Source organism: Chrysemys picta, chromosome 5 (assembly GCF_011386835.1).
Source record: "Chrysemys picta bellii isolate R12L10 chromosome 5, ASM1138683v2, whole genome shotgun sequence".
In the NCBI taxonomy this organism is placed as follows: Eukaryota; Metazoa; Chordata; order Testudines; family Emydidae; genus Chrysemys; species Chrysemys picta.
Genome location: NC_088795.1, coordinates 116620867 through 116642907, shown reverse-complemented (window position 1 = coordinate 116642907; position 22041 = coordinate 116620867). Strand labels below are relative to the sequence as shown.

Here is a 22041-nt window from a genome sequence, read left to right as displayed (position 1 = left end):
ACATGGTTAGTACTTGCCAGTGAGGAGAAAGTTTCCCCCCCTCTCTTTCAATAGATAAACTACAGACAAAAACCTCAAGGCACTTAAAGCAAATACTGACTAGTGTGGGGTCAACAGCATTAGAAGGAAAATTGCCCTTGGCAGTAGTTAAAGTAAATTAAAAAGGAGCAAGAGCTCTTGCCACACCAGGCAAAAGAGGAGGAGGAACCATGGGAGAGTATGGTTCCTCAAAGTCCTGGAGAGAAGGAGGAGTGCTCTCTCAGATTTCAGTGGAGAAAGGGAAGCTGTGCTCCACCTACTGCCTGTTACTTTAGTCCCTGCCCTCAGGTAAAAATAGTTAGCAAAAATATTGACTTCAGTGAAGTTGCATGGGTGTCATTTTGCATAACTGGTAAGACATTTTGGGAGCCATTGGGATGGAAGACTCTATATAAATGCAAAATAGGATTAGTATTTTGTATTATAATGCAAAAATGTTTTGCCTCCTAGCCAAACTCAGGTTAGGAAAAAAGACTTAGTGCTAAGAGTGTAGCACAAAAGTAATAGCACTTTACAGACAAATGAACAGTGGGATGGTTCTCAAGAGCTTACCATCTAAAGAGAAACAAGTGAATACAAAAAACAAAGGGAATAAGAGAAGATCATGTAGTTGTTTAAGAATTTGATCATGATGAAAAAACGGTAACTCACCTTCTTGTAACTGTTGTTCTTTGAGATGCATTACTCATGTCCATTCCAATTAGGTGTGTGCGCACCGCGTGCACAGTCGTCAGAAAGTTTTTCCCCTAGCAGCACCCGTCGGGTCAGCTGTGGAGCTCCCTGGAGTGGCGCCTTCATGGCACTTAATATATGACCCTGCCGACCCACCACCTTCTCAGTTCCTTCTTGCCGGTTACTCTGACAGAGGGGAAGGTGGGTGAGTCTGGAATGGACATCAGCAACACATCTCGAAGAACAACAGTTACAAGAAGGTGAGTAACCATTTTTCTTCTTCGAGTGATTGCTCATATTAATTCCAATTAGGTGACTCCCAAGCCTGCCTAGGTAGTGGGATCAGAGTTATGGTCGCTGATTATTATCGCTCTGCCGAAGGCTGCATCATCTCTGGCATGCCGGATGATGGAGTAATGAGAGGTGAACGTGTGCACCGATGACGAAGTTGCTGCCCTGCAGATTTCTTGGATTGGGACCTGGGCCAGGAATGCCGCCGATGAGGCCTGTGTGGAGTGTGCTGTAAGTGCCAGGGCTGGTGTCTTGGCCAGCTTGTAGCACATGCAGATGCAGGACGTGATCCAGGAAGATATTCTTTGAGATGAGACCAGGAGTCCTTTCATTCGGTCTGCCACCGATATGAACAACTGGTTCGACTTTCTGAACAGCTTGGTGCGTTCGATGTAGAAGGCAAGCACCCGCTGAACATCCAGAGAGTGCAGCCTCTGCTCACGGCTGCTGGTATGAGGCTTAGGATAAAAAACAGGCAGGAATATGTCCTGGCTAGTATGGAAATGTGACACAACCTTTCATTGTCACCCTGGAGCCTTTGAGGCTATCTAGCCCGGAGTCAGTCTGTTTGGCAAACAGGCCCCATCAAAGGGTAGGTCCTGCATAGTTTGCTGAACCTTGGGCGGGAGCCCCGAGGCTTACAGCCATGAACTACGCTGCATAGCTATCCCTGAGGACAAGGTGTGCGCTGCCGAGTCCACAGCATCCAGTGAGGCCTGTAAGGAGGTCCGTGCCACTGCCTTGCCCTCCTCAACAATTGCCCCAAACTCCTCACTGGACTTTGCTGGTACCAGCTCCCTAAACTTCAGCATTGAGTTCCAGGAGTTAAAACTGTACCTGCTCAGAATTGCCTGCTGGTTGGCAATCCTGAGTTGCAAGCCCCCTGGGGAGTAAACTTTGCGTCCGAATAAATCCAGGCACTTGGTGTCCTTAGATTTAGGTGCTGGGGCTTGCTGACCTGCCTTTCCCTCTCATTTACTGCTGACACTACCAATGAGCAAGGCTGTGGGTGTGTGAACAGGTAGTCAAACCCTTTGGAGGGTACAAAGTACTTCCTCTCCACACCCTTAGCAGTGAAAGGGATGTAGGCTGGGGTCTGCTAAATGGTCTTTGCATTGGCCTGTATAGTTTGAATGAGGGGTAAAGCGACCCTGGATGGCCCTTCTGGTGCCAGGATGTGCACCATAGGGTCCTCCAACTCTATCACCACCTCAACCTGCAGGTTCATATTCCATGCCACCCTATGCAGGAGTTCCTGGTGGGTTCAGCTATCTATAGGGAGCAGTCCCGAGATGGAGGTGCCCACCATCGCCTCGTCCCGGGAGGAGGAGGAGGACGCTAGAGTGGGAAGTGGGTCCTCTGGACCCTCTTGGTTCCCAGGGGCTTCCTGCCCCGCCTCTAGTTCCGTGCCAGCCACTCCAAGGTCTGGCTCAGGAACTAGGGTAGGTTCAGGGGGAGGTGTCACCACCGCTAACTCCTCTGCACCCCTGGGGTGGGGCGACTGGCCACTGCCTCAGGCCCCTAGGCTCAGACGCCACTGAGCGGGAGGCCTTGGACTGGGCCTGGTGGTATGCCCATGGGGTCCAAAATGGCCACTGCACTGGACCATGCCACTGCGCAGGCCATGGCCCTGCACTGACATTAGGTCTGTCCCGCACCAATTTGTGCTGGGGCCACTGCGAATATTTGGACCCCGTCTCCGAGTCTGAAGACTGGGACTGAGACCGCGATGGCCATGGCAGTGCTGAGCGCAGCTGAGCTGGGGAGCAGTGCGTGAGGCTGGAGAGCGGTGCCATGAATGGCATCTGCACGGAGAGCCGGATCGGTGCCAATACAAAGGGAGCTGAGATCGGGACCTACTGCAAGAAGGCGATCTGCGCTGTGAGCAGGAGCACTGGTGGGACCTGGATCGGTGCCGCGAGTCAGACCTGTGCCACGAACGCAGGTGGCGCAGGCACTCAGGTTGGTGCCGGGATTCCAAGCGGTACCTCCCCCCTGTAGGCTGAGTTGGAGGGAGGATCATCACCATCTTTCCCTGGGACTATGCCGCCTGTGGCGACATTGGAGGCTTAATATGAAGTGCCGGGGACCTTGTTGCCGTCATTGCCATGAGGTCCTTGGCAGCCACAAAGGTGTCCGGTGTGGAAGGCAGTTCTATCTCCATCACCAGACCAGGGGAGTCCAAGTGCACCGGATTCAACAATCCGCCTTGTGGGGCCGAAGTCAACGGTGCAGGCTCCAAAAGTTTCAGTGCCGGGGGCTCCTCCCTGGGACACGCCCCATTGGCTGGCTCTACTGGGGTGGGTCCTGAAGTAGGGGAACCACTCCTCCCTTGCTTCCAGTGCCGCTTCTGCACCGGTGAATGGGATCGGTGCCAGTCTGGTCCCGCTGTCTTTGGTGCCGGGGAGTGATGGTGCCATGGGTCTCTACTAGAGTCCTTCCACGGTGCCACCTCCACCACTGCCACCGGAGGCACTGCGCACAGAGGATCTCGGCGCTGGGTCCTGTGGCGCCGATGCGGGTTGCAGTCCAAGTGCCACCTCCATAAGGAGCTGCTTCAATCTAAAGTCCCGCTCCCTCTTGGTTTGGGGGCGAAAGCCTTTACAAATCTTGCACTTTTCTGACTGATGTGCTTCCCCAAGCACTTTAAACAAGCGTCATGAGGGTCGCCCATTGGCATGGGCTTGTTGCAGGACTTGCAGGGCTTGAACCCCTGGGACTTAGGCATGTAAGTCCCTGAAGAAGAACACAGTCAGAGTGGATTCATAGATTCTAGGACTGGAAGAGACCTTAAGAGGTCATAGAGTCCAGTCCCCTGCCCTTATGGCAGGACCAAATACTGTCTAGACCATCCCTGATAAACATTTATCTAACCTACTCTTAAATAGCTCCAGAGTTGGAGATTCCACAAACTCCCTAGGCAATTTATTCCAATGGGTAAACCCCCAGCCCAACAGCTAACTAACTAACTAACTAGAACTATAATAACTAGAAACCAACTAAGAACTAATCAACTATAAAATACAAAAAGAAGAACAGGAGTACTTGTGGCACCTTAGAGACTAACAAATTTATTAGAGCATAAGCTTTCGTGGACTACCACGAAAACTTATGCTCTAATAAATTTGTTAGTCTCTAAGGTGCCACAAGTACTCCTGTTCTTCTTTTTGCGGATACAGACTAACACGGCTGTTACTCTGAAACTTATAAAATACAAACAGTCCGAAAGAGAAGCTAGGGAAATGTGGAGAACTTGCAAAGCCAGACGCCACAGTTCCAACTGTCACTGGCAGTAAGAAGGAACTGAGGAGGTGCCGGGTTGGCAGGTTCATATATTGAGCCCCACTCCAGGAGGCTCCACAGCCGACCCAATGGGTGGTGCTAGGGCAAAAACTTTCCGACGACTGTGTACACTGCACGCACATGCCTAAATGGAATAGATATGAGCAATCCCTTGAAGAAGAATGATGGGGCTTTTGTTTTTTTTGCTATATTAGCCTTTTAAAAAAAATAAATATTAAGGGACTAAATGAAGCTTTCAATTGTGCTGTTAGGGAAAAGGACAATGAATGATTGTGTGAGTTAGTGAATGAATTTGCAATTAACAGTAATGATACGGAGACACACAGTTTAACCTAATCAGTCAGAAGGACACATTGGTACTGTAGTGTATTGTTTTGAGTTGCAGATGTGGGTCAGAATGACGTTAATAAGGAAATTAAAGAAATGGAATTCTATAGACAACAGCCTCAGGCAAATCCCTTCATTATGCTAATTCCTGTAGAGTGGCTTTCTCAAAGTACAAAGGGGACTGTGGAGATGGGGCTAATTTTTACTTTGCTCAGGTAAGTGTTAACAATGTTCTGGCTATCTTTAAAATAAACCTGCACGACCTCACAAGTAATATATACTGTGTAAAAGATTGCAATTCCAATTTGCTGATTAAGAGCCCAGTCCTGCATGCCTTTATTGACTTGCTTAGCCATTACTGACCTGAGTAATCTCATGGGTGCTGATGGGAGAACTCACATGACAGCGTGTAGGACTGGAACCTAAAGTTTCCAAGTTAAATCCTGACCTCTCCTGAAACTAATGGCAAAATTTCCCTTGACTTCAATCAGGCTAGGATTTCACTCCATATCGTTTCAGTACAATAACAACATAAAATGTTTATTTTCACAAGAATAATAAAGATAACAAATGCAACTGCTATTTAATTTAGTATAATTTGTGATAAATTTAAGAGGAGGCTGGATTGACACTTTTACTTTGTTGTTAGAACATTTTCTCTTATCTTATGATCTGGAAGGAAACCTTCATAGATTCCAAGTCCAGAAGGCACCATTGTGGTCACCTCATCTGTTCTCTTGTGTAAAACAGGCCATAGAAGTTCCCCAAAATAATTCCTAGACCATATTTTTTTAGAAAACCATTCAATCTTGATTTAAAAATTGCCAGTGATGGAATCCACCATGATCCTTGGTGAGCTGTTCCAATGGTTAATTACTCCCATTGTTAAAAATATATGCCTTATTTCCTGTCTGAATTTGAATAGCTTAAACTTCCAGCCATTGGAACCTGTTTTACCTTTCTCTGCTAGATTGAAGAGATGATTATCAAATATTTGTTCCCCATAGGTACCTTATAAATCACCCCTTACCACTCTCCTTGTTAAGCTAAATTGATTGAGCTCCTTTATTACTATAAAGCATGTTTTCTAATCCTTTATTTGTTTTCATGACTCTTCTCTGAACTCTTTCCAATTTATCAACTCTCTTCTTGAATTGTAGACCTCAGAACTGGACACAGTATTCCATCAGTAGTTGCACCAACGCCAAATGCAGAATTAAAATAATCTCTCTAGTCCTACTCAAGATTCCCCTGTTAATGCATCCAAGGATCACACTAGCCCTTTTGACCACACCATTGCACTGGGAATTCATTTTCAGCTGATTTACACAATCCCCAATCTTTTTCAAAGTTACTACTTCCCAAGATAGAGCCCCTGTTCCTGTATTTTATGACCTACATTCTTTGTTTCTTGATGTATACATTTACATTTATCTGTATTAAAACACCTATTGTTTGCTTGTACCCAGCTTACCAGGATCCAGCTCTCTGTATCAATGACCTGCCCTCTTCATTATTTACATCCTTGTCTAACTTCTGTGTCATCTGCAAACTTTATCAGTTATAATTTTTTTGTTTTCTTCCAAGTCTTTGATAAAAATGTTAAGTAGCATCAAGCCAAGAACCTATTCCCGAGGGACCCCTCTAGAAACAAACCTGCTTGATGATGATTCCCCATTTACAATTACATAGAATTGTAGGACTGGAAGGGATCTTGAGGGGTCATCTAGTCCAGTCCCTTGCACTCATGGCAGGAGTAAGTAATATAACATATCAGTTAGCTTTTAATCCATTTATTGTGTGCCCTGTTGATTTTGTATCATTCTAGTTTATTAATGAAAATGTCATGTGGTACCCACTTAAACACCTTGCAGGAGTTTAAATATATTATATCAACAACATTATCTTTATCAATCAGACTTACAATCTCATCAAAAAAGATATTAAGTTAGTTTGACATGACCTATTTTCCATAAACCCTTGTTGATTGGTATTATTATATTACCCTTCCTTTAATTTTTTATTAATCAAGTCCCATATCAGCAACTCCATTATCTTGGCCGAGATCAACGTCAGACTGACAGGCTTGTAATTATCTGGGTCATCTTGTTTACCCTTTTAAAATATTCTCACAAATATTCTCACAATATTATCACAGTCTTCTGGAACTTCTCCAGAGTACCAAGAATTATTGAAAATCAATATTAATGGGCAAGCAAGCTCTTCAACTAGCTCTTTAAAACTTGTGGATGCAAGTTATTGGGAACTGCTGATTTTAAAATGTCTAACTTTTGTAGCTGCTGTTTAACATTCTCCTGAGATGTGGAAAGGAAAGAGTGCTACATAAGAAAGGCCATACTGGGTCAGACCAAATGTCCATCTAGCCCAGTATCCTGTCTTCTGACAATGGCTAATGCCAGGTGCTTCTGAAGCAGGAAATGCCTCCTTTACTCTGCTGGCCATAGAGTTCTCCTAGAGTCCCTTTGCATCCCTTATCAATTTTCTACAATTCTTAATTTCTGATGTATATTCATTACTATCAACTTCTCCTTTCTTCCATCTGTTATATATATTTTTAAATATATTATAGCTGCCTTCACTTCCCCTGTAAACTAGGCTGTTTTTTTTTTTAGCCAACATAGCCTTCTTCCTTGATTGTGGGGATTATTGTTTTTTGGGCTTCTAGTAAAGTGTTCTTAAGCGACTTCTGATTATTATTCACATTTTTCTGAATAAATTCTTCCTCCCACCTGATTTGGCTCATAATTGTTTTCAGCTTTCTGAAATTGGCTCTTTTAAAGGTAGGTGTGTGTGTGTGTGTGTGTGTGTGTGTGTGTGTGTGTGTGTGTGTGTGTGTGTGTGTGTGTGTGTGTGTGTGTGTAAAATTGGCCTGGGCTTTATTCTGTTTGGAGATTATACATGTGATCAAGTCATGATCACTTGTACCTAAGCAACCATTACTTTTTATTTCTGTGATCAGTTCCTCTTTATCTGTCAAGATGAGGTCTAATATAGAATTCCCCCTGTGTTGGATGCAATGCTTGTTGAATTAGAAAATTGTCATCTATAATATTTAGACATTCTAAGGATGCTTTAGTACTGGCAGCATAAGAGCTCCAGCATATGTCACTCAGATTGAAGTCCCCCATGATCACATAGTTTCCCCCCCTCCTTACACATTATAGATAAATGTATAGCAAATAGGATGACTGGCCCCTTAGTGTTATTAGGTAGCCTGTAGCAGACAGCAACTAATACCCCATCTTGTGCTCTATCTGTTAGGAAATTGATCCATAAGTATTCAAGATCATTTTTTCCACGTTATCAGTGACTCAGAAACAGGTAATATCAGTTTTTATATAGAACACCACTCCCCCTCCTCTTTTGAACACTCACTCCTTCCCAAATATGTTATAACCATTGATATTAACATTCCAGTCAAGTGAATCTTCCCACCAGGTTTCAGTAATACCAACTACATTAAATTTAAATTCCAATTTCTCTTGTTTGTTACCCAGGCTCATAGCATTAGTGTATAGGTTATTTAAAAAAACTCTTCTCTTCCTGTTCTTTGGTTCTCTGATTAATTTTATTCTCAATATCTTGATTTTGTGCTACATGCATGCTCAGATATTCTTTTTTGTACCATCTCCTTTTATTATTTAACGCCCTCTTGACTACTCTAGCCAACCTATTATAGACAAATTACACAGCGCCCCCATCCCTATAGAAAGTGGGCCAATGTTCCACAAAACCTACACCACTTACCTAGCCAGCAGTTCACTTCTAGACTCGTCCCCTTCTGTCTTTCTTTCTTGCGAGACTGGAAGGATGTCAGTGAAGATCACTTGACATTCTTCTTCTTCTGCATGCTTTCAACTTCCCCGAAGTCATTTATTACCTGTGAGATATCCTACGATGCAGTGTCATTAGTACTGATATCAACCATCACCAGTGGATCTTTGCCCATCAGCTTCAGAAGCCTATCCAATCTTAGAGTGATGTCTGGGCTCCAGGAAGGCAACACACCATATTGTTGGCCGCCTGACTCTTGTAGAATGCTTTTTTGATTCTTCTGAGTATTGAATCCCCAACCTGGATTGTGTCTCTCCCTTAGGTGCTTGGAGAACTCTTTGTGGGCAAGCTTGATTTTTCTTGTAGGTTGGGCTCAGCTGTCCTCCACAGGTGTGTCCTGTACATATTTCTGTTTTCTTGGATCAGCTGGATCTTGAGAGGTACCTTCCACAATTTCCAATGTTGAGGACCTGATATCAACTAGATGTGTGGAATTCCTCCAGACCCTTTTCTCCCACATCCTGACCATCCTTGTCTGTTTCCAGCTACGAAGAATGCTGCCATGACCTCTTGCTTTTGGTGATCCTATTCTATTGAAATAATTGGAGTTACACCAGAGATGAAATTGCCTCATATCTCTATCATAGCTACAATATTTGATAGTAAAGCCTTGCCAAGAACTATAGCCTGTAACTCCAAAGCAACATATATTTTTATGCTTTATATTCTATAGTAAAACAACTTTTTCAAATGTATGATGATGAACAGACTGCAAGACATCTGTATAACTCAGTTCTAGATTCTATCTAGGATCATAGTCAACACCCAACTCCTGAAGCTCAAATGCCTGTGCCAGGCCAGGAGCATCTGGAGTGTGGAAATCAAGTATCGTATATACTCATTCATAAGTCGAATATTTTTGGTAAAAAAAGTGATGCATCAAAGAGTGGGGGTTGGCTTATAAACGGGTCTACACCAAAATGTGATGATTTTAAACTCCATGGAATCATTGAATTGAATATCTAATACAGTGTCGTTTTGTTTACCTGGAGCGTCTGCAGGCATGGAGCCTCTCAGCTCCCAGTGGCCACAGTTTGCCGTTCCCAGCCAATGGGAGCTGTGGGAAGTGGTGCCTCCCGTGCCTGTGAACGCTCCAGATGAACAAAACGTCCAGGCCCGCTAGCAGCTTACCCTAACTGGCCAGGAGCCAAAGTTTGCCAACCCCTGAAATATAGGGTCGGCTTATGAAAGGGTCATACAGTTTTTGCTATTTTTACCTATCCATCTTGGGGGGGGGGGTCAGCTTATAAAAAAACGGGCTAATGAATGAGTATATACGGTATATCTTTGATTGAATGTAGTCTTAGAGTATGAGGCCCATAGATTAACATTCAGTACAGAAGACAATATTGCCAACATTGCCAATTCATAAGAAAACATCTAATCTGCCTTTTCATACAATCTCGTATTTAAAAAAAAATCAAAATTCTGGGTGGCATATTGACATTTAAAGTATCCATGCTGATACAATTTTACATCTCTTCTAAATGTAAAGAATTCTGCATTCCAAAGTGATCATCTCTCCATTACCATCCACATTCTCAGGTTAAAAATCAACCATTTTTTTTCTCATTGACTATTTCTAATTCCCATTACTTTGCTTTGCAAAGCGGAACTCACTTAGCAATACAGTCTGAGACTATCTTAGATTCCGCTTAATATAATTTAATTAATATTTATTGTAACCCTTCCAATATTTTACCTTATCTACTGTACATGTGGATATAGTCATTATTGATATAAACCTCTAATCTTTCCTCTAAATTCTACTAAGCTCTTGACCTCAATGATATCTTGGGACAATTAATTCCACAGGTTAATTATTCTTATTCTTATCGGTATTAAATTTGTCACCTTCAGTTCATTGCCTTGTTCATGTGGTGTGAGAAAGGGTTAATAGAAGCACGCAGCTGACCTCTATTTATTGTTTGTATACATCGCTGATGTCCCTTCCTATTCATCTCTTTAATGCTCTCTACCTATGGAAATCTTCCAATCATTTTCATTAACTGTCTCCAAATCCTCTTTTTCTTTTATCCTTTTTGAGATAGGGTGACCAGAACTGAGCCCACCATGGCATGTCACAGAATATCACTGATTTATATAATATCATAAATATTTTCTATGCATTCTTTATGTATCTTTTCACTTTGTTTGCTTTTTTGACTGCTATGCTATATTGGGCAGCAGTTCCATTGAGCAGCTCACAGTGATACCTTGGTCTTTTTCCTACGTGGTTAGTGTTAATTTAGATTGAACTCAGCATTGTTATGAGTTGCACAAATTATTTATTACAAAAATACATTGCCTGCATTTGTCAACCACTAATTTCATCTGGCATCATGCTGCTCACTGACCTAACTTTTGTAAGTCCTTTTCAAATTCCTCACAGTCTTCTTTGGAAGATTTTTAAACACCTAGTTGTTGACACCCTTTTCCGGATAACTGATACACATATTAAAACACCTATCCAACACCAGACTTTGGGACAAGGACCTTTTACCATTTTGTCATGTTGAAAATTGTCCCATTTATTCCCAATCTTTTTCTATTTCCTAGCCAATTTTAATCCATGACAGCACTTTACCTCTCATCTCATGAACACTTAGTTTCTATAATAGCTTTTTGTAGGGATTCTGTTAAATAATTTTTGATAGTCTAAATGTGTGTTAACTGGTTCTCTTTCACCTAGTCTCTTACTGACATGCTGTAAGTCTAAGAATTCCATTGCATTGGCATGAATTTCCTTTGCAGAAGCCCCCTGCTTTGTCCTTTTCATATTACAATCTATTTTAAAATTCTATTTAATTCTAATGTCAACTAATTTACTATGTACCAAATTAAGGCTCACTGCTCTGTAACGCTCTGGATCATGCCCTAGGAACCTTTTTAAAAGATAAGTGCAACATTTGCTACCCTCCAGTCCTCTGCTACAGTAGCTAATTTTAATGAGCAAGTGCATATTTTTGTTAGCAGCTCAGCTATTTAATTCTCAAGTTCCTTCCAGGGAATGCTTAGCACTTTGCATAATCAGACTTTTAATGGAAATGCACTCATTTTCCACCTCAGGGATGAAAGTTGAAATATAGTAAGGAGACTACACGTGCCATTCAAGTTGCTCAAAGGATTTAAAAAACAATATATATTTTTGGGGGGGCCACTTGAACTCTGGTGAAGGCATCAGGGTCTTAAGGCAAAAAATTTCAAAAATGACTGACTTGTAATTTAGATGCCTCAATTTTTGGTTGCCCGACTTGACGAGCCTTACAGGGGCCTCATTTACAGAAAGTGCTGAGGATCACAGCCTCTCTAAAAATCAGCCCCCTCTAACATGTCTCAAATTGCAGATCCAAAGGTAAATCTGAAGCCAGTTAACCAAAAAACAGATTTAATATTTCTTTTTCTGTTGCTGCTCCCACAAGCAAAAGATACTATTAGAGCTCACTCTTCTGATCATAAACTCTGCTTGATTCCTTGAGTCAAATATAATCAAACTACTACCCTGACTAAGGCCTTGCTTACACTACAGAGTTTTGTCGACAAAAGTTAAACCACAAACAAAAAGTGATATAATTACATCGCTCATGCATGTTCACACTATGCTCCGTCTGTTGGCTGAGCATGTCCATACTTTGGTGCACTAGCATTGACAGTGAGAACAGTGCACTCTGGGTAGCTATCCAACTGTGCTACATGCCACCTTCTTCAGCTAGGAGTTGTGGGAAGGCGGAGTGGATCGCAGTGCATTGTGGGTGTGGGCTCAATGCCCCATGATGCAGTTCTTTCTGTTCCAGCATTCCATGGGCTTCCGACTGCGTTTCGTGGCATTTTTTCAACAGCCCCTTTTTACTGTGTGCCCACCATTTCTGTCTGAAAGGCTGGATCGTGCACTGTTCTCTACTGTGGCGGTCACTGTTATGAACACATCACAGATGGTCATGCAGTATATCACACGCTCCCAATCTGAACAGGAATCTGAGTTGCTTGACCTGCATGCCATGGAAAGAAACAACACCAGATTACTTTTGTTGTTCACAGAGCAGCTGAACACAGTGGACCGCTGCTTTTGGGCTCGGGAAATAAGCAGAGTGGTGGGATTGCATTGTGATGTAGGTCTGGGATGACGAGCAGTGACTGCAGATCTTTCAGATGCGGAAAGCCACCTTCCTGGAACTATGTGCGGAGCTTGCTCCAGCAGCACAAGGACACCAAAATGAGAGCTGCCCTCTTGGTGGAGAAGCGCATGGTAATCGCTGTGTGGAAACTGGAAACTCCAGACTTTTACCGGTCGGTCACGAATCAGTTTGGAGTCAGAAAGGCGACTGCTGAGGCTGTGTTAATGCAAGTGTGCAGGGCCATTAATTGCATCCTGCTACGAAGGACCGTGTCTCTTGGAAATGTGAGTGAAATAGTGGATAGTTTTGAAGCAATGGGATTCTCTCACTGCAGAGGGACACATATGGCACGCATATCCCAATTTTGGCCCCAGACCATCTTGCAACAGAGTACATCAATAGAAAGGGGTACCTCTCTATGGTATTACAGGCATTTGTGGATCACCATGGGCCTTTCACTCACATCAGTGTGGGGTGGTCAGGGAAGGTGCATGACGCACGCATCTTCAGGAACACCAGTCTGTACAGAAAGCTCCAAGCAAGGACTTTCTTTTCAGACTAGAAGATTCCAGTGCGGGATGTTAAAATGCCCCTAATGATCCTGGGAGACCCAGCATTCTCCTTACTCCCATGGCTCATGAAACGTAACACAGGAAACTGGACAGCAGCAAAGAGCCTGTAGTGGGGGGGTTACCCCGCTCCTGCCCTGAGGGGTTTAAAATAGCCCTGGAGGAGGGCTGTGGAAGGGCAAGATGCCTGGGCTGATTGGGAGGAAGCAGGCTCAGCTGGGGCCACACCCCAATCAGGGCCCAGCTGGCCCTATAAAGGCTTGAGCCAGGTGCTCAAGCAGACAGTCTCTCTCTGTGTTCAGAGAGAGAAGGGCCTGGCTGCAGGAAGTTTTACCAGACACCTAGATTGGGAGCACGGCTGGGGAAGGGCCAGAGGAACTGGGAGCTCCGGCCTAGGAAAGCCCTAGTAGGTGTAGGGTTGCAGGGGGCAGCAGGTCCGAACCCCTTTGCCTGTGATGAGTGGCTGATACTGCAGTCTGCCCTAGTGAATGGGGCTAGAAGGAGACTGGGCAGTAGCCGAGACTGAGGCGAAGTGGGGGTAGTGGGTGGGGGTTTCCCAGGGAGGGGAGACCCTAAGACTGAAGGGTTCCTGCTAGGGGGCAGCACCCCAGGTATAAGGGCACCGGGGTTCAGGGAGGGGACACAGGGGCCAGAGGACAGGTGGATCACCAGCCTGCAGGGGGTGCTCTGGAGCTGGAACAAGCTAATTCCCGGAAGTCCACCAGCAGGAGGCGCTGCAGGGGTGAGTCCACTTCTCTACAGAGCCCTTCAACAAAAGGCTGAGCAGGTAGCTATTTACCATCTTCCTTCTTTCAAAACCAATGTGAAAAATTATTTATAAAATTGGGCAAAGGTGAAACAAATATGAGGGGGTGAGAATGGCACATTTCTTGACTGGCCTTTAGTGGGGAGAATAACGTTTTTTCCCCTCTTTCTTGGGCAATTGGCAACTTGTATGGCAGCAGGCAATCTGCCCAGTTTCCCTTATCAGAATGTTGTTGTCCTAGCACACCATAGAACACTGTCTGTTTGCTCTGACAGGGACGCATTTACATTTTCACCATGTTGGGAATTATCTTTGCATAGTTTTCCTGACATCTCCCACTTTGTGTTCTTTCCCTAGTGCAACAAACTCAGCTTTAACTTTTTTTAAAATGACAGAAGTGATGCTTTTTTGCTTGCTCTGGATCACTGCCTCTGTACTCCCTGACAACACACACACACTCTCTCTTATTCAGCCAAGACAATATTGTTAATTCATTATTTTATCTAAAGTGATTACTGGTTCAATACTGAATGTGGACCCCTATCCCTGGAACCCCCTTTCTGGTCCTGAGGGCCATACCTCTACTCTTTCCATTTATAGCCCATCCGCAAAATATACTTCTGGGAGACTAGTAAACCATAATCTCAAAACAAAATGAAGCCCAAGTAACTCTTAAAATGTGTTCAGCAGGTGTGTGACCTCACAAACTTACTGTTAAACCACCCTTATCCTTCTCTCCCTCAAGCCTGCCCCCACTGAATTTGCCAATGCATTCTGTAATCACTTCTGGGCAGGTACTTCAGCTTTAAATTGTATGGATTTATTGTACAGTTTGTCTCCTCTTAAGTACTGATCCAAAGTCTATTGATTTCAATAGAAAACTCCCATTGACTTCAATGGGCTTTGGATCAAGGCGTCAAATGATTTGCTATCACCTGTTTAAAATACAAAGCCATTCTTGAAAGAACGTTGCTTAAGCAAACTAGTTTTACAAATTTCTTGTCAATCAAATCTAATCCATTACGTTTACCTCTTATCAACATCTACCCTAGTCCACAGGTTCTCAAACTGTGGTCTGCGAGCTCCATTCAGCTGGTCCTCGGATAGTTCCCTCTAAGGTCCACACCTGGGTGGCCGCACCTGAGAGAATGAAGGGCCACCCACATAATTAGTGGAGCCGCGGCTCCAATTAGTCGCCTGGACCCTGGCGAAGACACACATGTAAGGAGAGGTGGGGAATATGGAGTAGGTGAGAAGGGGTGGTGGGGTGAGAAGAGTGGGTGGGGGGAATTTGGGATGTGCAGGGCTGCGGCGGCCAGAGAAAGAGGCGACTTTTCCCAGCTCCAGGGCTGCGGCTGCCGGGGAGAGACCCCCCTCCTTCCCAGTCCCAGCTCGGGGGGGCTGCTGCGGCGGGGGGAGAGAGGGCACATCCATCCCATTAGAAAGGTAAGAGTACTGATATTAAAATATGAGTTGTGTGCATTTGTACAACAAAAAAAAATTTTTTTTAATATAGCGCTTTTATCCAAAGCGCTTTACAATAGTTTAGCTAATAGTACAAACAACATTTGGAAAGATTATTAAGTGGTCCATCAAGACCCTCAGCAATTTTCAAGTGGTCCGTGAAAAAATAAGTTTGAGAACCACTGCCCTAGTCTTTCCCTAGTCCTTTTAATTTAACTCGTTTGAAGTAAAAGTATGTCCAAATGTTCTGACATCCCTGCAAAGAGAATTAGAGATGGATGCAAAATGGAATCTCATATCTGAATACTGCCTTTGGAATCCAGTGAGTTTGGATTCACAACTGTGGTTCTACATCTGCTTTGTTTTGGGACTAAATTGAATCCAAAACCTGTAGAGAACCTGTTTTCTGGAGCTAACCGAAAGACAAACTAAGATGGTGGAAATCCCACAAAAACATTAATTTTATCCACTTTCCATTGTGCAGAATGGTAGGGCAAAATAGCCATTGGTATAATTCAGCCAAGTTGTGATAACTGTTTTTTGTGTATGAAAGAGCACATGTTATGATAACTATGCTGAATTTAAAGTTTTTGCATTTAATTCTCAAGACAAAATAGGGCAACATTTATAGTGTTAAATATATTTTCCACTAGAATACGGATCCTTTAAATGAAAATTGGCTTCAGAATTTTAAGTGTGACATTTCAGAATTTAATTTTTTGCAAATTTGAGATCTAAAATTTTTGCATATCTTTGGGAAAAAATAGCCATTTAATTGAAAGAAGAGCTCTAACAGCCACAAAAATTGCCTAAAACAAATGACAATTTCTGTGCAAAAATCTTCAGAAAAATGCTTACCCAAGTCACATCTTTATTCTTTGAACATGTATCTTCCACTAATGTATAGATTTATATTTTTAATTCTAATCTAAACATTTATTTATTGAGACTAAAAGTAGTGAAATCTCCATCATTCTGATTTGAGAAGCATATTGTAGCAAAGTATTCTGTCAATATACAAACAGGTCAAAAAATTATTTGTTTTCTTCCCAAGACCTCTGACCTCACCAGCTATGGAGTTTGAAAAATAACTTCACTATCCAGGCCTGACTGTATACAGAAGATTTTAATGATGAATCACATGAAAACTCAGGTGGGTTTTACAACTGAAAACTGAGTAATGATACCTTACATTCAACTTTGGATAATCTCACATTATTTTCCAGAAATGAAACAGAACCAGGCATTTTGTTGGTTTAACTCTTATACTTTATCTGGCTCTCATCATATATAGATTTCACTGATCAGTCACACACTTGCAATCCACTTTTAATATGCTTTAAAAACAAAGACACATAGTCCAGCATTTTCCCATTCTTAATTCCGAATATAGCAAAACAGAAGCACAAGTGGAACATTCATTGACAAATGTACAGGTTTGGCTGTAGACAGTTTAATATACCAAAATAGAAAAAACAGTGAAAAACTGTCACCATATTACATTCTATCCTTTGATCATTGAAGTTATAGCACCATAAGAAGGGGGAAAATGTTGCTACGCAATACTTGAGAACAATTCAAAACCACCCTTGGGGTTGGAGATGAGGGAGTTATGCAAATCTTGGGTGTTCCCAGAAACCAAGCTTGAATATACTATAACCACATCCCCTAGGCAGTGATTGGAATGTTTGAACTAATTCTCTGATGCTGACATTTTCACTCTGTATTGCTCTTACAGAAAGATTTGGAGCAAATCAACAGGTGTCTAACTGCACCTACACAGCTCCCCATCCTACAAGCCCAGAAGGCCCTAAACTCAGCAGAACTGATGTGATTCAGCTCTGAGGAGACAGGACATGGGGATAGGGGGGGTACACAAAGGGATTTGCACTCCTTATGTGCCATGGAGACTTTTCTCTGATGCCTCTCTCTGCAGCAGCAGATGTGTGCACGTCTAGGTTGTGGCAAGAGAGGGGCCAATGGAGCCCTATGTCACGGCACCTTCACATAGAGAGGATGTAGGAGCCCTAGTTGCTAGTACTATAAAAGCCCCTTAGTTGTGAAGGGAGCTTCCACCTGATCCCTCTCTGATTCTGTCCAAGCTTCATTTACGCATGCTTTGTATGCATGGCATGAGAAGGGTGAATGACATTTGGGTCTTAAAAAGGTGCTGAAAGAACCTGCATAGCCGAGCTCAAAATGAGAGTGCTAGCAGTTGTATTTAATTATTTAAGGGTTAAACCTTGCTTCAGAAGTTCAGTAAAACTGATATCAGGATGCCAACACAGTGTTAATTTATCAAATGTCAACATTATCAACGATTAATGCCTATCAAGTGCTTAGAAGATGAGCAGCACAAAGTATTAATTTTAATAATTATTAAGAGCCTAATTATGACAACCTAACTCAAGTGGAGTAGTACCTTACTCTGAGAGCAACCCCAACTTGTGATCTAAAGTACCCCTCAAGTTGAGTAAAAGGGCTTGATTCTCCCACCAGATATCTATCAGCCAGAGAAGGAAGGCCTCTGTGCTTGAACTGGGATTTTAAATGTTAGTATTGTTCACCAACCCAGCAGCACAGGGTTTGGTGGTTTTGTTTTGTTTTGTGTTTTGTTTTTTAAACCCATGTAGCAAAAAACGAAATAAAGACAAATAAAACCACACACAGGCTGCACACAAAAGCTATGCAGCTTCAAGTACTTTCTTTAAGGAAACATATCTGTGTAGTTTTCCCCCCCTAAAGATTTGATTAGCCCTAACATATGATTCTTCATCAGCATAATCCTGATTCATTATGTTTTTGCTGCTAAAGAAAAGTGTAGTCTGATTCTCCATGGCATTACCCCAATTATACATTGGAGTAACTCCACTGATGTCAGTAGCTACCCAGTGTATAACCTGGTATCCATTCTTTCCTATTACCCAGCAATGAAATTGCTCTGTTGGGTAATTAAGTTCTAGAAATGGTTAATGTGTAGTATGTATACAAATCACAGTAAATCGCATTTAGAGAAACAAGGTGGGTGAGGTAATATCTTTTATTGAATCAACTTCTATTGGTGAGAGACAAGTTTTTGAGTTTACACATAGCTCTTCAAGTCTGGGAAATGTGCTCAGTGTTACAGCTAAATACAAGGTGGAACAGATTGTTTAGCATAAGTAGTTAACACCTATTTCAAGTTTCAGAGTAGCAGCCGTGTTAGTCTGTATCCGCAAAAAGAACAGGAGTACTTGTGGCACCTTAGAGACTAACAAAATAAATTTGTTAGTCTCTAAGGTGCCACAAGTACTCCTGTTCGTTTTTACCTATTTCAAGGGCTCATTCAAGTGAAGTATCCAGTTAACATGTCTTCAGTCATGGCGGGGGGGGGAGAGGAACTGAGGGGGGACTATAGATTATTGATTTCCCCCCTCCCCCCCTTTCTTTCCTTCTCCTATAACTGGACAGGTGGTAACTGGCCACCTCACCTTGAATAGTCCCTTGAAATATATGTTAACTACTTATGCTAAACAATCTGTTCCACCTTGTATTTAGCAGTGACACTCTAGGTATGTCTACATTGCAATCAGACACCTGCGGCTGGTGTGTGCCATCTGACTCCGGCTCATGGGGCTTGGACTAAGAGGCTGTTTAATTGCGATATAGATGTTTGAGCTCAGGTTGCAGTCCGAGCTCTGGGACCCTCTCACCTCACAGGGCCCTAGAGACCAGGCTCCAGCCTGAGGCCAAACGTCTACACTGCAATTAACCAGCCCCATAGCCTGAGCCCAAGTTAGCTACCATGGACCAACTGCAGTGCCCTCTGAGTACATTGCCCAGACCTGCAGACAGACTCTGTGTAAATTGGAAAGGTCGTTTCTCTCTCCCCGCAACAGAAGTTGGTCTAATAAAAGCTATTACCTCACTCACCTTGTCTCTCAAATATCCTGGATCCAAAATGGCTAAAACAACACAGCATATGGTATAGATTATTTGGCAACAACAACTTATTTTAGGTTATGATTAAAAACATATTAGGTTAAAACCTGAAAAAACCAAAGCAAACATCCAAGAACAATTTTTTTTAAAATAAAATATACACGTAAAATTTACAATTTTAGCATTGTGCAAAATAGCCCATAGAGAAACATGGCTCACCCTAAAAGATTGCACATACTCATTGGGGACTTATCCCCAGGACTGCTAAGTACTTTGGATTTGTTATTTTTATATAAAATGATGGGATTTATTTTATTCAGAAAGTGCTTATCCCTATAGTACCTAGGTACTTAAGGAATTCAAGGAAAACAATTGAAAAATATTAAAGTGAGCCATTACTTGTCTAAAAAACACTAAGAATCAGGAAGAGTAAACATCACAAACCAGAAACCCCTGCTATTTTTCTGTCATGAAATTAAATGGACATTGGGTAACATTTTTAAAAGCACCTAAAAGACTAGGAGCCTAAGCCCTATTTTCAAAACTGATTTAGGCACTTCAGAGCGTTAGTCCCATAGGCCTTCAGTGAGACTTTGGCTCCTAAATCACTTTTGAAAATAGAACTTGTGCTTTTAAAAAAATGTTACTAGTGTTAAAGTCTGGACAGCTCAATATTTGATTATTTTTTCTTCTACTGTACCTATCTCCCTAGAGCCCACTATTCAGAATATGAATTCAGAATATGTGGAGTTTGTTTTCAGAACAAATGCTTCACTGTTATTTGCTTTAAACAATAGAAATGCAGTGCAAGCAATCCAGCGCTCTTGCCAGTATTTGTGGGATGGAGGGAGAAAGCACGTCAGTAATTATGGAAATAAATTGCAGTTTCCATCTTCTGGATACAGTGGGAGCAAGAGAGGCTCTTAAGAGGAACAGCAGCTAAAATTAAAAATGAAGATGGAAAAGATACCATGATAGTGTCCCTTTCATGTTGAAGTACAATTTTAATAGCATGTTGGGAAAAGCTGAGAAATAAAACTTGCCTCTCCTTCTCTTCACAGCCACTGACTCGCACCCAATCTCTGCCACGAGCATATAGGTCCACCCATGCAAGATGGCATGCAGCTGCTGCTTTTAGCTGAATGCTGATCAGCCAGTCCTTGCTCAGGATCCCTCCACCCAGTTCCCATTGCTAATCCAGAGTCCCTCTCCTAGTCCTGATCCCATCCCCCTCCAGCCACCTGATGATCCTCTCCACAGGTTTCCTGGAAACTCTGGGTCTTGTTCCCATCAGATGTCTGTCTCTCACATATCAGCTTCCCCCCAGAACCTTCCCAGCTGCCACTGATTTACCCTATGCCTATATTCCCCTGAGTTTTAAAAAAAAAACACACAACCACATACACAGGGGTATTAATAACACAAATACGGAACTGCTAGAATTATCACATGCTTTCCAAATCAGCAGAGCATATGGGTTTTTTTTCCATAAAAAGAACACTGAATTCTTAGAATATACTGTTTTTAGTTTCACCATTCTCCAGTGTCGAAGAGAAGTTATGTTCTTGTTCTTCACTTGGTTTAGTTTCTGATGAAAACTGGCTCATCTCCCGTCCTTCTAAAGTCACTTTATTCCTTTTGGCAAATGCCTGGCTGATTTCATTAATGGTCTTATTTTTTGTTTCGGGCAGGACAAAAACCAGGTAAGTAGCTCCAGCAAGGCAGACGACAGCAAACACCAGGAAACAAAATGTCTGCAGTCCAGCCTGTGAACAGAAAACAAACGAAACCAGCATTACAAATACTAGAGAGGCAAGAATCTTATGAATAAAAGTAATGCTTGGGAATTGTTTGAAAAACAGTACATTAAACATACAGAACAGCAGCCTGGGTGAATTGCATTTATATTGGGAGAACCTGGAGCAATTTTTTTATAAAGTACAATAATAGGCAGCATTAATTGCACACCAGCAGAACAAGTCATTACAAGTTTAAACATGCTAATTTTTCAGTTACTTCATGAGGAAGGGAGGGTATAACGAGGTTCCTCCAATCTTCTCCAGGGCTCTTACTTAGGGGCTAGATCAGGAGCTCAGAGGATCACAGGGTTGCAATCGAGGTGCTCCTGAGGCATGTTGCACTCTAAAGTTGCAGAGTCACTCACATGACTTTAATGGGACCTGAGGTTGCTCACCACCTCTGAAAATCAGGCCAGTTACTTAGGTGCCTAAATATGGGTTTAAACATCTAGGTTTGAAGATGCTGGCAAATATTTTTAGTAGCACCCCATTGTACTTAGGTTAGCACAATATTAAGAATCTGTCACAGCCCTCAGGGAGCCGAATTAAAGTTTTGAGATTATAAAGCCAAACAGATTTTTTCCCTCTGTTTCTAAAGTTATAGGAGTATATTATATAGGAAAAGATGTTACAATAAGATCTACTTTCCTCATTTCAAGGATTAACAAAGATCAATGATCTGAAATACAATCCAAATTTACATGCTTCAGATTTTACTGTTGCAAATGTTCTACTGTACCAAAAAAAAGTGATCAATAGTTTATCATGAAAACTCTAGTCAGATTGTAGGACTTGCATATTATCAAAATGACAGATAACTATACTGCTGGTTATTACATGACCTTTGTTAGATTACCCAAGTTTTTATAACACAATTTTTCAAAATGTTCTGTAGTATTTGAGTCACAATGTTGCAAGGT

General features: G+C 42.4%; 1 protein-coding gene across 4 annotated transcripts in view; it reads right to left on the bottom strand.

Moving 5' to 3' along the window:
- Positions 1-16512: 16512 nt before the first annotated feature.
- SLC2A9 (solute carrier family 2 member 9) overlaps positions 16513-22041 on the bottom strand; it is a 241514-nt gene continuing 235985 nt past the window's right edge. For all 4 annotated transcript variants that reach the window (XR_010601572.1, XM_024106864.3, XM_024106865.3 and 1 more), the window contains one exon: positions 16513-21088. Coding sequence is in view for 3 of the 4 variants with exons in the window: in XM_024106864.3 (XP_023962632.2) it covers positions 20831-21088 (258 nt within the window). In the remaining variant the exon portion in view is untranslated. The remainder of the gene's footprint in view (positions 21089-22041) is intronic.